The sequence below is a fragment of the Hippoglossus stenolepis genome, chromosome 18 (genome assembly GCF_022539355.2).
Source record: "Hippoglossus stenolepis isolate QCI-W04-F060 chromosome 18, HSTE1.2, whole genome shotgun sequence".
Taxonomy (NCBI): domain Eukaryota; kingdom Metazoa; phylum Chordata; class Actinopteri; order Pleuronectiformes; family Pleuronectidae; genus Hippoglossus; species Hippoglossus stenolepis.
The window spans coordinates 3,792,437-3,808,803 of NC_061500.1; the positions used below are offsets into that span (position 1 = coordinate 3,792,437).

At 44.5% G+C, this 16,367-nt stretch overlaps 1 protein-coding gene across 6 annotated transcripts in view; it reads left to right on the forward strand.

Moving 5' to 3' along the window:
- rxraa (retinoid X receptor, alpha a) overlaps nt 1-16,367 on the forward strand; it is a 99,684-nt gene that overhangs the window by 14,478 nt on the left and 68,839 nt on the right. For 4 of the 6 annotated variants that reach the window (XM_035184255.2, XM_035184259.2, XM_035184256.2 and 1 more), the window contains exon 2: nt 12,045-12,170. In XM_035184255.2, the coding sequence (XP_035040146.1) occupies nt 12,045-12,170 (126 nt within the window). The remainder of the gene's footprint in view (nt 1-12,044; nt 12,171-16,367) is intronic. The other 2 variants (XM_035184257.2, XM_035184260.2) reach the window with 1 other exon arrangement.

Sequence of the window (16,367 nt, forward strand, 5' to 3'; positions counted from 1 at the left end):
ACTGAGCTTATGACCAGCTTAGCCCGGGCTCCTCCGCTTGATTGGCAGCTATAGTTTCCTCTTAGGATGGTGGAGGGTGGTGGTGGTGGTGGTGGTGGGGGAGTTGATGGGGTCCCAGTGGCATTTTGCATCTCATGACATCCTGCATTAAGCTGTATGTGCATCTCAGTTGTACGTTTCATATTCCACAATTCTTCACTTCCGAAACAACCTCAAGTTTTTTTCACTGATTTCAATGATAGTCTTTTCCATACCCCCAAAGAAGAAGTTAAGTAAGTGCAGCAGATTGAAACACCTTCTTTATGAGGTTGTGCTTTTTTTGCCAAATTATTACGTCGAGCTTTGGATTTAATTGACAAATCAAAACCTAAAACACAGCAAACACAAACACACACCTTTTTTGATATTTTAAAGAAGAGGAATACTTCCAAAAAGTATTTTTAACTTTGCAGGGGCGGCGGCGAAATCAACATTTTCAACAGTTCAGTCAGTTGAAACAGAATTAGACCTAAAATCTTAACCTCTTACAAATGTATTGTATTGATTCATCTGTTAATTATTCACTAATTTAACTGATTGGTCAATCCTCTTAATTTCCCAAAGTCCAAGATGACAAGTTCCTGGTGTATTAAACAGGCTGTTAAGGTTGAAGCACACACAGTGTCTCACTTTGTCCGGTGAACAAATCCACAACCCCGAAACATACCCACCACTCTGTCAGTGTTTGTTATCATGGAACGACAGCGGAAACCAGAAAATATTCACATCTGAGAGACTGAAACCAGAGAAGCTTCACACATTTTCTAAAAAGAAATAATAGATGCTGATTATTTCTATTGATCCAAGATGAGTAATTACATTCCCTGATAGTTTCAGCTTGTGTTTAATGTATTGCATGATTGCGTTCCCTTGTATTTTGTGCGTTTTTTGCATCCATTAGATTCCCCAACACATTTCCACAGAGCTGTCATTTGTCACATCTTAGTTTTTTTTGAAAAACCATTTCCACTGTCCTTTTTCATCCTGGGTGATGGACAGTGCATGTTATGGCCATTAGCCCGTCACAATGGAGCTGTCTCACACTGGAGCCGTGTTCCCTCCTGCTATGATCATTTCCGTGCTATCTCAGCCACTCGCTTTTGTTTCCTGTCTCGGAGGGAACGGCTTCGCTCAAGTCTTTTAAAGCTCTGTTTTTGTGCTCACTGAAAAAAAAAAAAGGCTTCCAACCAGAACACAGCGTCGAATCAGCCTCTCTCTGCGCCAAGCCTCGTCCCTCGTGGACGGGAAATAATTTATAAAACGAAATCTACATTTGTTGTGTAAATGACCACATGCTGTAGGATATTTAATCCTGCCTGCAGTCGATCCCAGTCATGTGACTTGACCTAGTTTTGTCTGCCTCCCTCTGCCTGTCTCTCCTCTTTTTCCTCCCTTCCTCACTCTCTCTCTCTCTCTCTCTTTTTCTCACACTGTCTGTAAGTGTTCCCTCGCTCTCCTGCTCTTTCTCTATCCCTCTCTCACGCTTGTTTCTTCCTCTTTTTCTCACTCTCCATCCCTCTTCCCTTTTTTTTTTTGTGTTCGCCCCCATGCTGGCGTCCTTCAGTATCTCTGTTCCTTTTCATGACTGATCCAAGGACTTGTCTCCTCCGCCTGATGTGTTAATATCTGGAGCTATAGTGGCCGATGACTACGTCCTTGATTATCTATTCAATGCAGATTTTAAAACAACACTCGCTCACAGAGCCGGCGTTTCACTGAAGTCAGGAGTCGCTGAGTCATCCTTGACATCCTCATTTTTGTGTCAGCTGATGAATATCACACAAGGTCAGATTTGACTTCAGCGAGCGCAGTTTGTTTTGGTTTTCATTCAGCAGCGTTCGTGAGATTTCTGTCCTTGGGTTTGTTAACTTCTCGTATTTGTTCAGGTGTCCCCTTTTTCTGCAGTCCACTTAATTCAGCGTTATGAAAGTTGTATTGCGCGGCTCTTGTGATTTCACCTCGTCAGAGTCGGTAAACTGCAAAGTAATTAAAGACAGATACCGGTGATTGTTTCAATGATTAACATCTCGAGGGTATGATTTTAACTTATGATCAGACTAAAAAAACAGTGTTACTCAGTGGTGGCTCTCAGTAGAAGCCAAATAAGCATGTCTTTCTCTTTCTGTAGTTTATAGTTAATAAGTCGATTATAATGGGTTTTAGTGATGAGGCGCCATTAAAACGAATCCTCAGCCTCTAACTGTGTCATCCAAAGGGCTGAAATGTGAAAAGCTGTCTCTGCTGTTGAAAATGAAGATGTCTGTCTTTGACGTTGAAAGTCTTTGTGATTATAGTCATGGCAATCAGAAAGAAATCTTCTCCTCCTCAATCTGAAGGGTTGAAGAAATCCTGCTAGTTGAGCCCTGATGAGTAAGGTGTTGCTCGCAGGTTCGGGATGACGGGGAGGTCGTTAGCAGCAAAGTGAAATGTTGCTCGGTCATTTGGAGAAAAAGAAAAGACTAACTGGGCAACGTACATGATTTGTGCTTTGCAAAATAGAGTATTGGGGTTTGAGGACAGGACAGATGGATTGAGAGGTGGATGAAGTCGATGGACATCCCCGTGAGAGCAGCTGCTTGGCTCAGCCTCAAGTGGAACGATTTGGTCGCCTCCTGGAATGCGTGGTATGTATCCATTCCTGGAGAGTGTAGGAGATCATTCTGGCTTTGGTAAAAAAAACTATGACCCATAACAAGCCGCAGCCTCAGCCGTCTCGCTCTCGCCCCGCCGACATGCAGATTGCACAGTTCTAACTCGCGAGCGCTGTAGAGGTTTTATATCCGAACAAGCCATAAAAACGTGGGGTTTTGTCAGATATAATAAGACGTCTCTCTGCAAATGTGAATTAACAACTTAGCTCGGGTCGGGGCGATGGCTGAATGTTCACGGCGAGCACCACATGGAACAAACGCCTGGAGCAGCAGGTCCCTGGTTCGACTCCTGACTGGCTGGACCACTTCCTGTGTTTCTGCGCTTCACTCTCTGAATCTGTTTCCTGTCTTTCCTTCACTGTGTCTAATGGTTAAAATAAGAGAGTAGCTTTTCACTTTCAATTCTTTGTTAAACTAAAAGGTTGCATTGATTTTAGTCTTTGTGCATTTTCCATTTCCAAACTAATTACGGTAAAAACTCTCCTTTCTTTTTAATTATTAAAACCCCACTCAACCGTATGTGTGGCACCAGTTCCTTTAATCAGGCACAGTACTTTATCCAGTATTACACAGTTCATGATTGGACATTCAGTATTTTTCCATCCTGAATGACAATGTAGGGGAGGAAAAATTATTACGCAAGAGTTTTTTTTTCATTTTTTGAGGTAAAACTCAATGTAAATCCATTATCTTAAATGCTTTCTGCAAGATTGGCCCATTTAAGAGTAATTATTTCACTCATGCCATTTATGGCTCAGCAGGTCAGGCTCTTTGCAGTATTTCATATTTTTTACATAACGTGCATTAGGTGCCAAAGAGCCAGTTGAGAGACGGAGCTTTCTGGAACCTTCCTGGAGTCTTTGCTGAAGATTAAAATCAATGTCCTCCTCTGGGTTACTTTTTAAAAACATACTTATCTCACAGACTCACAGAAGTGTGACTCTTTTTTTTTTTAAGAACCCAGAGAAACAAAACATCTGCGTCTCCGAGTGCGTCGGCCCTGCATGAGCCGTGTTACTAAAACGAGACCTGAAATGTGGATACTTGAAGCTTTACTCCGGGACCTGGACGCTGTTGTCTCCGTTCACTTTCTTGGCCTTGAACCCGTTCGTTCCGAAAACTCGATTCTGCTCCGTAAGCGGTGTTTTCCTGTCCAAGTCTTTCCCAGTCCAGCCTGGCCCGATGTCGTGCAGTGATACAGAATCGAAAGGTGTGCTCTTTACAAACCAATTTGCTGTAAATTCAAAGTCCTGTACGGGACTATTCCAATATTTTTTCCCTTTCTGGACTCCTCTCCCTAATGGAGCTTCACTGTCAACAAGATGGAATCGACATTACTGCTTTTAAAACCCCCCCGTTCCCCATATTTAATGGCTCTGACTTAAAGAGCCATTTTAGCCAAAGAGTCCACTTAATCCCTGTTGGTTTTTTTTTTAACTCTCCGGCAAGTGGTCTGTCTTGTGTAATTCTTCTTCTACTGTATTATGAATTTAAGGGTTTTTATTGTTGCTCTGGTTTTCAGCGCACGCCCATGCAGGGCAGCTGTGGCTCCAGATGTTTTTCTTTCAGGTTTTGAATTATGTACCACCTCATATTAGTGTATTTCACATAACGGGCCTTTAACATAATGTTTCCCACGATATGTATATCGGCTTTCTTTTGATAAACTGTTTTACCAGAATACATCTGTGTTTCCTTTTTCTGGAATGGCACATCGTTATTTAAATTGTTATCTAAAAACAGATGTGAATCACTTTTTTTAGCCTTGAAAACAAAAATGTCATGATTTGTTATTTATTTCCAGCGGTTTATGAACCGAGAAATCTGAACGTTTTCAGGTGGCAGCATCTTAAATGTGATATTTTCCTGTGAATTCTCTTCTTTCAGTTTTCAGAAAATCAATATCAGTTTTTTTTCAGTGTGGCACAGAGGGTCGGGGGTTTGTTGGGTGTTTATAAATGCGTCTCGCTGCTTGAATGACACCGGGGGTTAAAGAGGACCTTGCACCAACAAAGGCAAAGAGAGCGAATGCAAATGCAAGTCTTGACTTAAGCATGCATCGTCCTTGATTAGTGAATCTGGGTCAGAGTTATAGAACATATTGTTTGGAGGAGAAGAACAGAACGTGGGTGTCTGCACAAGTGCTTCCTTGTGTTCTGTCCTTGGGTGTTTGCGCGTGTTTACATCCCGAGTACGTCGGATTCGTGATGTACGAGGCCGAGGTGGCGGGAGGAGGTTAATGGGAGACTCTGTGCTCCTGTAGAGACGGGAGCGTGGGCGTGTGGAGTCAAATTAGCGGGGCTAACAGGAAGCGTGCTCCGGGAGCCTCCACCGGGGCTCGGGCGGGCGCAGCGAGTGGAGTAGAGGTCGCTACGCTGTGCCACACCTCACTTTGTGCCGTGGATCACCGCTGCTGCGCTGTTGATTCATCAAAATGTCCCCCCCCCCCCGCAGATTATTCATCTCCATATAGTGAAGCCCGGTGTTATTTTAACTTAAATCGCTGGAGGTAATTCCCTTTGATCACTTCGGCAATGTCAGCTACCATCAAGCAAAATCACATCTATGAACTCAGGCCAGAAAAACGCATCCTGTTGCAACAGCTAATCAGGGCTAAAAATAGCAGTTCTGACCCCAAGTTGAAGCAAAGCAGACCCAGGGTGAATCCTGCAAAGTGTCGGGTGAATTTCCACCAGGGACCCATCAGAGGAAGTTTTATCTCTCCCTCTCTGGTGTTGATATTTCCCGGCTGAGGAAAGAGGCCAGTGCGTGCCGTGCCAAGGGGCTGTCGGTGTGGGCAGATAGTCCATCATGTGAACTGCTACTGTAAAGATCGGCAGAGGGATAGAAGACTTTTTAAAAAAAGCTTCCTTGTGTCTGTTCCCCGGGTGAAAGGAGCCTCCTTTACCCTTTTCAGCTTTTTTTTCTGAGTCCAGTCACACAAATTTGATTAGAGCCGTTTGCCCAAGGAGCTGCTCCGGCTGCAGTGAGGCCCTTGTTCGCCTATTTGCCCCGGAGAAAGGTTCTGACGTGCACAGGCAGTCTTTGAACCGGCCCTTTCTTTTCCTCCCCTCTAACCTCATTTACCACACTCTTTTAGTTTCTCCTCTCCACCCCTCCCCTCCCCGCCCTCCCCCCCCTGTCTGTCTGCGGCGGCCCACCAATGGCCTGCCTTTGGCTTCGTCACGTCACGGCAAGTGAGACAAATGGCTGCTATAAATTACCAGGAAGCGCTGCTTTGGTTTCATCTGAGCTTAACCCCGGCGCTGTAACGTTTTATTCAATCCTGAGAGACGGCGGTGCGTCTCTGTGGGAAAGGTGAACCTGAGAGACTACCACAGCCAGAATACACCCATCCGTCATTCAGCTTTAAATACTCAGTGAATACTTTTGTCATAACTCAACTTAACAGCCATTTCGCATGCAGGTGTACTGTTGTAGCTGGAGGCCGTTTAGTTTGGTTATGGCATAAACTTCTGTGTGGGGGGGACAAACCAAGATTTGAGGACCAATCCAGAGACGTCTACAGGTGGCGGGGTTGAGTTGTGAGGAGGCCTGTGGGCGGAGCTTTGTCAACGGCAGAGTTTTGCCACAACCACAACCACACTTTTTTTTTTGTCTCCAGACGTGTGTTCATTTTACAAAGTGTTAGAATTATGTCTGGCTCTGTGAGAGTAGTCATAACCCTGGAGTCGACAAGGGCACTGGAAATAACTGTTGACACAGCGTTTATATGTATATTAAACATGCAAATGTGAACAAAAACTGAACAGAATAGAATGACATTTTGATTATTATATTAACATTAGTGGAATCGATTCAGGCTTTTTATCTGCTGATTAAGTTGAGGAATATTCTCTCAGTGGTTCTCTGAATGCCGAAGAGCTCTGATAGCAGAGGAAGTGTAGATAGACACGTGCCGCTCAATAATAACTGTCCTGAAGTCACGGTTTTACAAAGGTCATCTTTGTGAGTCGTACCTTTTTCCTGCAGATGCCTCGCAGCTTCAAATGCCACACCGGGGTAACTGCCACTTTCATTATACTGAGACTGTGTGAAAGTGTAGACTCGATTTCAGACGAAATCGAGTCTACACTGTGTGTGTGTGTGTGTGTGTGTGTGTGCTCTGTTTTGAAACTGCAGTTACAGAAAGGTTCTCTTGTTCATTTCGAAAGCGCCTCAGTTTAGCCCTCGCAAAAAACACAGTCGCTTAATAAGTCATTCACTAAAGCTGTCCAGTTAACTTTTTATTGCCAGCGCAGAGACCTCAACAACAGCGGTTGGTTTTGTGAGTCAAAGCTCGATAAACAAATGCAAGTTGCAGGGTTTTTAGTCACTTTTGTTTTTGCGGTCGAGTGAAGACTACATTTGGAGCGTGAAGGAAGGTTTTGCAGCAGCTGATTCGGTTTGTTGTGGCTGAAGCTGAGAATTATGTCTTCCAACCAAGGTCTCCATGGGTATCAGTCCCTGCAGATTTTGTCTAACCTTCCATTAGGGCTAAAAGATGCCCCCAGGTGACTGGCGTTCCCCTAATCCGTCCAAGGCGGGTGAAATTAAGGCTCTGAAGAATATTTAGCCACGGTGACATGCAGGTTGGCTGCAGAACTAGGGGCTATCCAGTTGGGATAAAACAAATAAAATGAGCAGCTCTGTTTTAAAAGCTCTTGCCGGTTTGAGGGGTCACCTTTAATGTCCCAGGACTCAACAGACCTTGCTGTTTTATCCTGGCTCTGGTTCTCCGTGGACCCTCAGGGTCTCGGTAATGGGGTCCATGTCGGGGTGGAATTTCAAGGGAACGGTTGTGGTTCTGAAAGTGCAAGATGGCATGTAATCAATTTCAGATAAGGAGATAAACATGCAGCAGCAACAACAAAAGGGATTTTACACGTGTGCAAAAATATGTCAAAGCTGTTTTTCTAACAAGGACGACAATATGATCAGAATCTAACTATGGCCTCCAGTGATCTGAGGTGAGCTTTGTTGTTGTGATAGATTGAAATAAAGAAAGAGCTCAGAGGCTTCTCCTTCAAAACGGATATCATGGCACTGGAGGGAAGACATTTTTGCTGATGGGGCAGATACGTTGAGGGTGAATGCTCTCCATGCTGATGATGGGGATCAGAGAGGGGTGTTTGATAATCAGCTGACGGGTGTTGAAGCGTCCTTTAGCTCCTCACAAAGTTTACTGAGGAAAAGGTGCAACGTGACGGTGTGGAAAAAGATTTACTTTCTCTTGAGGGAAACGTCGAGATTGGTAATTCAATTGAAATGTTGTACTTCCTGCCTTTCAAAGGATGACATTGCAAAAAGCATTGATTTAAAACTGATTAGATTTGCAGTCAATGCATGTTTTTAATTTGGACTATTCTCTGTTATTTTGGCAAGAAATTAAAATATCTCAAACTTGTTGTAAACATAGATTCTACAACCTGGACATGCAAGGATGCAAAAGAAGCAATATTCACCTTTTTAGAACAGCTTTGATTACAGTACAGCGCCACCACTTTGTTGAGCGCTGCAATTGCAGATCCAAATGAAACAGTGGGAACATCAAACGCTGAGATTGAGCCGCTGGTTCCTCCTCAACTGTCATTTCAGAATTAATTCACGGTCAAGCCTTTTGTCCCATACGCAGTCGCACGATGCTGAAGGTGAATGGCATTCACGACGGTAACCGTAGTGATTGATGGCTGCTCCTCTGGTCCGTCCTCCTGCCGGCTCTGCCAGGACCTTATCCCCTGGAGTCCCATGTGGGAAAGGCTCTTCTTTATTGCACCTGGGAGATGCATTAAGGGCCCAATGAACTTTGACCTTGGGCTTGATCACCCCGGCAACACGGGACACGGGGACAATCGTTACGCTTTAAAAGAGCTCGGCTGCAATCCCTTAAACTCTCATAAATGCTTGAATGTATTTCATTCAAAAGAGTTTGTGGGATCTTGTAAAGTCTGGAAGCACTTTCCCTGATGTGTCTGTGATAAATGAGGATCGTCTGCTAATGAAAATTCCTCAGCTGTGCTCTTATCAGTGAGTTTTCTCCTATTGGCAAATTTACACACCTTTGTTTCATTAGAACCTTGTCATTAGGACTTTCTTTTATTAGCCTTATATCAATAAGAAAAACTTAGCGGAACATCTCAAAGGCCTGACTTCATTAGCACGAGGTTGTAAATGCTGGATGCGATTTCATTAGCAGCCTTTCTTTAATGAGGAAACCCCCAGCGTGTTTACATTTCTCTGATCCCCCATGATTGCCGGTAAGGATAATGCTGATTGGCTGCTGGTGGGGGGAAGGGGTTCGAGCCCGTCCCCCCCCGAAGATTGGATCATACAATTATTAAAGCCAATGAGCTCCTCGCTCCTTAGAAGTGAAGCCCCGAGATCAAACATTTCTGTAATCAAGGTCCTGCTCCGGCGTACCAAGACATAATGATGCCTTATGACAGAGACGATTTAATGGTGAGACGTGTACCAACCTCACCGCTCGTGACAGTCGATCCCGAACCTGCACACACACGCCCTGTGCTGCTGCTGCTTCCCTTTCATCGTTTCACTTCAAGGCCGGCAAAGTAAAGCCCTTCGCTGAAAAAATGATTTACGATTCCAACAGGAAGAAGACACGTATATGCCTCTCAAATCCATAGTTTCTCTAATATTTTTACAGCTGTCAAGTAAAGAGACCGTTTGATGATCTCCTCTTTTTTTTTTTTTGTGATTTCTCTGAAAGGGGTTTAGCTCGTAATGCACAGACGTGTATTTACATTGAGAATAACAAAGGATAAGGTTTCTCTCCTCGAGATGCTTGAGATCAGGTTCGGTTTCAAACTAATTTGTTCCATTTTCTAACCGTCTTTGAGCTGTAGGTGAAATTCCACGTGTTCGAAACCCCCTCGTGGGAAGGTTATCCCATTGGATGGCTTACGACATTGGGGCGTTTTTTTGGGGGGGGGGAGGGAGATGCTGTCCGTGTAGTTTACTCTTGATTTTGAAACAGTCCGACTTGACTGGGAGCTCGGGCTCATATGTTAATGTCCTAATGTTTAGTGACATTGCACAGAGCTCTATAACATGTGTCATTGTTTGACCCCTTGACCCCCTTTGTACAACCAGGAATGTGCCGTGTTCCTGGTGAATTGATTCAGGCAACGATGGGGAAAATATGGCTGACTACATTTGATGGAGCATGACTTCTTTTTTTGTCTTTAATCAAAGGTCCTTCTGAAGTGCATCCACCTCATCTGCGAGTATTGACAAATCCATCCTGCATTGATTTACTCAAGTATTGGGAATATTTAAAAATATATATATATATATATATATATATCGTCTTTTGGCTATTGAGACTTTTCGCATTGTAAAGTCGTGTTTTGAGGATAGTAAACAACCTTGAAATATTCATACCGATGATAAAATAGATGGTTGAGTGATTGGTGTCCTGCTGTGGTCTTGAAACTTCAAAGATAGGCTATTTAGTTTGTCTTTAGTTTGAAGTGTTTGTGCCACATTGCGGATCTGGATTATATTTATTATTTCTGCGCATGTTATTTCTTGTGTGGGATTGAAGACATGATGACCGACAGATATTTAAAATCACACTGAACCGGTTTCACCAACACCAAAAGAAAAATATGTTTGATTGTATCTTGATGTGATGTTAATCCTGCAAGACTGACAACAAATTTTTACAGCTTACTCTGAACTTAATCACATGCACTCACAGTCTTGACTCCAGTCACGTCAGCTTTGAACTTCTTATTATGTCGAATCAACAACATAAATTGTCGTTACTTTTTTATTCATGCCCTTCCAGCCTTTCTTTGCTCTTAACGATGCCATAAAACCGTGCCGCTGCCTTGAGTTGACATTTTTTCCATCATTTGATAACAACGGCACCATCATGGTTCTTGATGTGGAGATGCATGTTTACTTGTAGTTTAATAAGACAGTTAAAATCTCCCCTTTCATTTGTTTTATTTAATTCAGCTCAGGATGATGTGAGTCTCTTTCTGTGCTCGCTCCTGCTGGTTCAGACTTGCTTTGCCTCGTCCCTGCTTCATCCGTAGCACTTAATCAAAGCTTTGAAGAATGCATCGGGCATGAAACCCCCCCTGTCGCCCCACCCCTCTTTTCTCACGCATCCATACGGCTGCACATGCATCTGCACACACACACTTATAAGCAGAAAGTATCAGCATCCCAGACAGCTTATCATGGGGAACTAATTCAGTATCCCTTTGCCTGTTTTAAATGTCACTCGCTGAGCTCATCCAGAGTGACATGTTTTTCATGGTGGAAATAAAGGCGTTTTATTGGGCTGGGAACACAGCGACGGGGCGGGGGGGGGGGCTTGCTCTTGATATTTGCTGGAAATCTTAAAGGTCCTCATGAGGAATGAATAAAGTGCGGATTTGCGGAGATCTGCCGATGCCAATTGAGATCCGCATGAGCTCCCGAAGTCAATAAAGACGCTAGTGAATCCTCCGCTGACGGAGGGAGGCACAGAAGTTTCCACTCTGGTTGGAGGCTACGGTGTCAATCATGGAATCAAATGCCACACTGCCACTTAAGGTCTGCTTAGGGTTTGTGGTTGTAGAGTTTTGGCACGTTTTTCCAATTTAATGATTGATAAATGGTCCATTAGGTTTTTTAAACTTCCTGCCGTATCCGCTTACGTCTCAGCAAACGTAGCGGCAGCAATTCAGGAAATATTTCCCCAAATTGCAGCTATATTCGTCAATCTTGATTTAGTTGTTGCTCTTCTTCCTTTTTTTCTGAATGATGTCAGAGCGCTTGTGAGCGCTGGTCCGCGGGGGGGTGCAGCCCACTCAGTTGCTTCATTGTGCCGGATAATGACTTCCCTATTGAAAATGACCTCTCTGACCCCGGAGACAGACAGTAAGACGGCCTCGTCCAGACCCTCCAGGCACTCGGGCCCAATCTGGCATTTTGCACGCACAGAGCCACTAACCCCCCCGTCCCGTGCCCGACAGCTTTTTGTCTTCCTCACCCCAGCTTTGTTGTGTCCAGTGTCCACAGCCCTCACCCCCGGGTACATGAGCAGGGAGGTGACCTGGGGCCACCGGTGGGGAGGTTGGGGAAAAGGGCCCCGGTGGCCACAGAGCTTTAAATGTGAGAGGTTGGCCGGGTCTGATAGTCGCATAATGCCGCAGGGAATTTTCCTTTTTAGTCGTTCCCTCTTCTCTCTTTGAACACCAAACAAAAACCTTGCTCTTAATTTTGTCATACACCTGTCTCAGCTGTTATCAGCCCATAAAACTGATGTTCTCAGAGTTGTCCTTTCTTCTTTATCGTGTTTTCCGTCCATTTAATTCTGTCCCCCTCTTGTCTTTGCAGGGTTCCTGAAGCCCCAGTGCTCATTGGCCCCTCCCATGCAGCGAGGTCGCTCAGGCGAGGGTTGTTCCTGCTTCAGCGGCATGTGTCCCCTGCACCAGCGCCGCCTGTCCTCAGGTAACTCCTACTGTATGTACTTTACTACTTTATTTCTTACGTAAAATGTTGTTGGAATGTATCCTCTGTGAACTACCGGGTAAAACTGGAGATGTTATCGATACCAAGACCATTATCGATTCTGCTCATCAGTCGTGGGAAAAAACAGGTTTTACAGCATCAACACGACTATTTTATTATCTTAGTATCTGAACACAAAAGGTGTGCATGTGACTCAAGTGTGCACAAACTCCACCAGCCTATTCAACCGCCTCTTTCTCGTTTCTGTTGTAGTGCTGCGATGTGCATGCAGACACATTACTGTGTTGCTGTAATTTACAGATGCACCCTAAAGGCTTCACGTGCAGTAGATGCTAGCTCGATGGCAGCGCACTCAACTGAGGTGAAGAGTAACTCAGTATATCACCCTTGGTAACAAACGAGTTGCTTGGTTTGTAAAGAGTCAAACACTTGTCATTCCTCTAATTTAAACCCATTTGTGTTGAAAGACGTTTCAGCAGATTGCTTCTCTCTTTGGACCGTCTCTCCCTCTTGCTGCAAGTTTCCAGCAGCAGGTCTGACATCATGGTTTTGCAATGCACAACTGTCCAAAAAAATTATTCGGATAATTTGGAATCGGCCCTCAGCCGGATCCCGGTCTCAACTCCCATCCATGTTTAGTTTTATTGTGTATTCGTGTAAAGATAGTTGGTGAATGCACCCGAAGAGACTCCAATCGTCCAAAATACTAATTTCATTTTATCTGCTTTCAAGACATCAGACCATAATTGTTACATTATTGATATTGTGTTGAAAGAAAACCCCTTTCTGCATATAGAGAAATGCTGATTTGAGTTTCTCTTTTTTCTTTCAAGCAGTGTTGCTTGTTTGTTACGCACACGCCATCGCCTCCGGTCACGGGTGTGGCTCGGGGCGCCACGTTCAGCCGGTACTTTATGATTAATGGTGTCTTTGCATGTGGAGCCGCGGTGATCGACAAGTTAACAGAGGCGCTCCGAGATCCGCCCCTTCCTCCGAATACCTCTGCACCTTCACACCCCCAAACACAGCCGGAGCAGGTTCTGACTTCCGTGCGTGTTCTCGACTGAACTGTCTGGTATGTGGCTAATGAGAAGGGGACCGACCTGCCGCAGAACAAACGTTTAATGACGATACATTTATCACCCGGTGCCCGAAGGCTCGCTCCTCCTGCGGCGGCGGCGGTGCCGAGCGCAGCTGAGAGCGGCCGCCGAGTGAGCGGAGCGTGACGGCAAAGAGAGAAAGTCAAATAAACACACAAACAGCTCCACCAGAGCAGCTGCTTCACGTCAAAGTTAGATACTTTTAGAATTTGTACCCTTAGTACTTCTCAGTACAAGAAAGATATAGAAGTACATACTCTTATTCTGACATTTTCAGGTGATTCTGAAAAAGATAATATAAGGATTTAATTGAAACTTAATGCGACTACTCTTTGTTTGGTGTTGAATTGTCTCAGCAGCACGAACCAGTCCGTCTCCTTCACTGGTTTCCTTGATTGAATTCATTTCTCCTTTGCTTTAAGTGCTGTTAGCTGCGTTAGTGGATGTTGTTCAGTGGATTTAACAACGCATAAGTAAATGGTTTTTTAAAATATTCAGTTAAGTCGGTCTTCTCTGTGGTCATGGGGTTTTGTAATCTCTTTTCCAAACAAGGACAAACAAGTTAAACGTTCAATGAAAGTCTTGTAAATACACGATGTGCTCGATGCTAACGGAGCCAACAATGAAATCCAGACTCTCTAATCGCAAAGATAATGTCAACAATTACACAGTCTGATTAATCTATAGCACAACTACAATAGTTTTACCCCCCCACCCCCACAGATTTCCAAAGCAGATTTTAAAGCGCTCTGTTGAATTTGCTATTGCAACAGTTTTATTAGAGGAAGAACAAACAACTGCAGTTACAGCATTTTTTTTGAAACTCTGCACATTTCATTGCTCTGAGTGACTCTAGGTTTATTTCACTGCCGCAACTGCATTTTGATCTGCAACATGTCCGTTGCAAATTGAAAGTGAAGTGACAGCTCCCAGACCCATTTCGCGAATATATGACTTGTTCTGGCAATGCTGGGCTTTGGCAAAAAAAAAAAACTGCCTGGAGGTCTTTCCACATTTTTAGAATCATACTGGATTTTATCAGACAAAGATACAATCCAGCACGATTACACTGATCAAACCCATCGCTGCACAGTTTTCTTTCTGTTATAGATTATTTTTCCAGGATCACAAACACAACTGAAATGTGATAACAGACGAGCAGCAGCAAATGTCCCATTTCGTACTCGCACAGCTCATGCAGTGTTTGTTTTGCGTAGACTGGATATTATGTAGAACACCTTGTACATTCAAAGAGTTCAAAGCAGGACGCTGAGCCTGAACCTGCTGCAGGGGCCATGTTCCCCCATCTGACATAACTGGAGAAACAACAAACAACACATACTGTATATTTGTCTTACACTCGTTAGACAAAGTGTATTCAGTCGTCCTTAACGCAAATAGACTGTCTCTCTTTGGAGGATCATTTATTCTTTGCTGTTGAAGTGGAGACAAGTTTCGACCCTCTTTCACAGGTATATACTCTTTCGCGGACAAGTTTCAGCATGATCGGAGAAGTGCACAGTTTTTCCAACCAACCTCACCCCCATCTTTGTGTTTTTAAGACCTCTCTTGATTGATTGCAGCATTTTTTCACAGTTACACCCAGCAGGAAAGGTGGGCAGCCTCCCAGAACAATTAGGGAGCATCTGGATTACACGTAAAGTCAGGAAAAAGTACGGTTTTCCCTCCTTGTGTTGTGGCTGTAAGCACACGAGGCTTATGACTCACTTGAGGTTATTTTGTCTACCTCCAGACTCAGGGGCAAATCTAGCGGAGAGCGAAAGTGTTGACAAGTTTGATTTTACTATCTTCTCCTTGTTGCTTTTTCACGAGCGGAGATATTAAACAAATTCAGCCGGTGCTCCCTGAGCAGCCACGAGCAGGGCGAGCGACAGAAAGTGAACCGTTAGCAGCAGAGGGTGGACAGGCTGCAGTTGGAAAGTTTATAGACCCTGTAATAATCATGGGTCTAATTATGGAACGTGTTGCTGTAAATCCACCAGTGTCCCCAGATTGTGTGATTGTCCTCCAATCTCGGCGTTCCAGCTGCCGACGACGGCCACAATGACAAGCTGCTGTGGGAGGCGCGAGGCGTGTAGCGGTGACCAAGCAGGAGGTTTTCTGGGAAGGCTTGCGAGCCTCGCCCGGGGGAGACGTATTCAGCAGTGATCTACTGAACCCCGGGCTGCGGACTGATGTGGCCGGGCTCCGGTTTCAGTGGTTTTACATTGTTTGGGCTTTTCAAAAACAAACTTTTACTGGAAAGGGACCGTGAGAAACATGGTGTTTTTCGGGACCTCGCTTTTCCTGCAGGATTATTTTTTAAAAAAAAGGGCAAAATCATTTTAGTGTTTTATATTAGAAAAAGGAGTCATGATGGGAAAACGTTTTCTTCCTTTTTTGGTTGGGGGGATTGTGGTGTATGAGGTGAGAGAGAGGGAAAGCGTAAGAGAGAGGACGGCATTGAAAACAGGGCTTTTTGAAAAGGCCCTCACAATGCAGGCCTTGTGCTGTGATTTGGTCTGTCCTCACCGAGCTGAGCAGAGGAATGGAAAAGATTATCCGCAGGAATGTCTGGGGTGCCCTCAAACGGAGCGGGCCGCGTGACTGGCCAATGGGAGCGAGGCCTGCAGAGCGGCGGGCTAATTTTTTCCTGATGAACTCAGCCGCCTGCTCCACAATGCAGTCTGATTGCCAGTGCTGAACTCACATATGGTCCGTGTTTGGAGGGGTCCAAATGACAGGACCAATTCTGCCTGGAGAGAAAAGGGGGTGGGGGTGTTGGACGTAGATGGTTGTGACTGGTTCCCCTTCTCTTTTTTATTTCATTAGCTTTGGATGAGGCTCCCCGATGCGCCGGATAAGGAACTAACATGATCTCACTGCTCCGTCCTCGGTGTTACCTGCTTGCATTTACACACCAGGTGTATTGTTTGCGTTTCATCTATCTTTATTGGTGCTGTTTTGTTAAAGTAAGTAGCAATTATGCTGAAAGCCAAACCACATTAGTGTTCATGGCAGTCCCACTTCATTACGCTGCTCAGAATTATCTCATTGCCTCACAAATCCTGCCAATTAATTTGGAGCC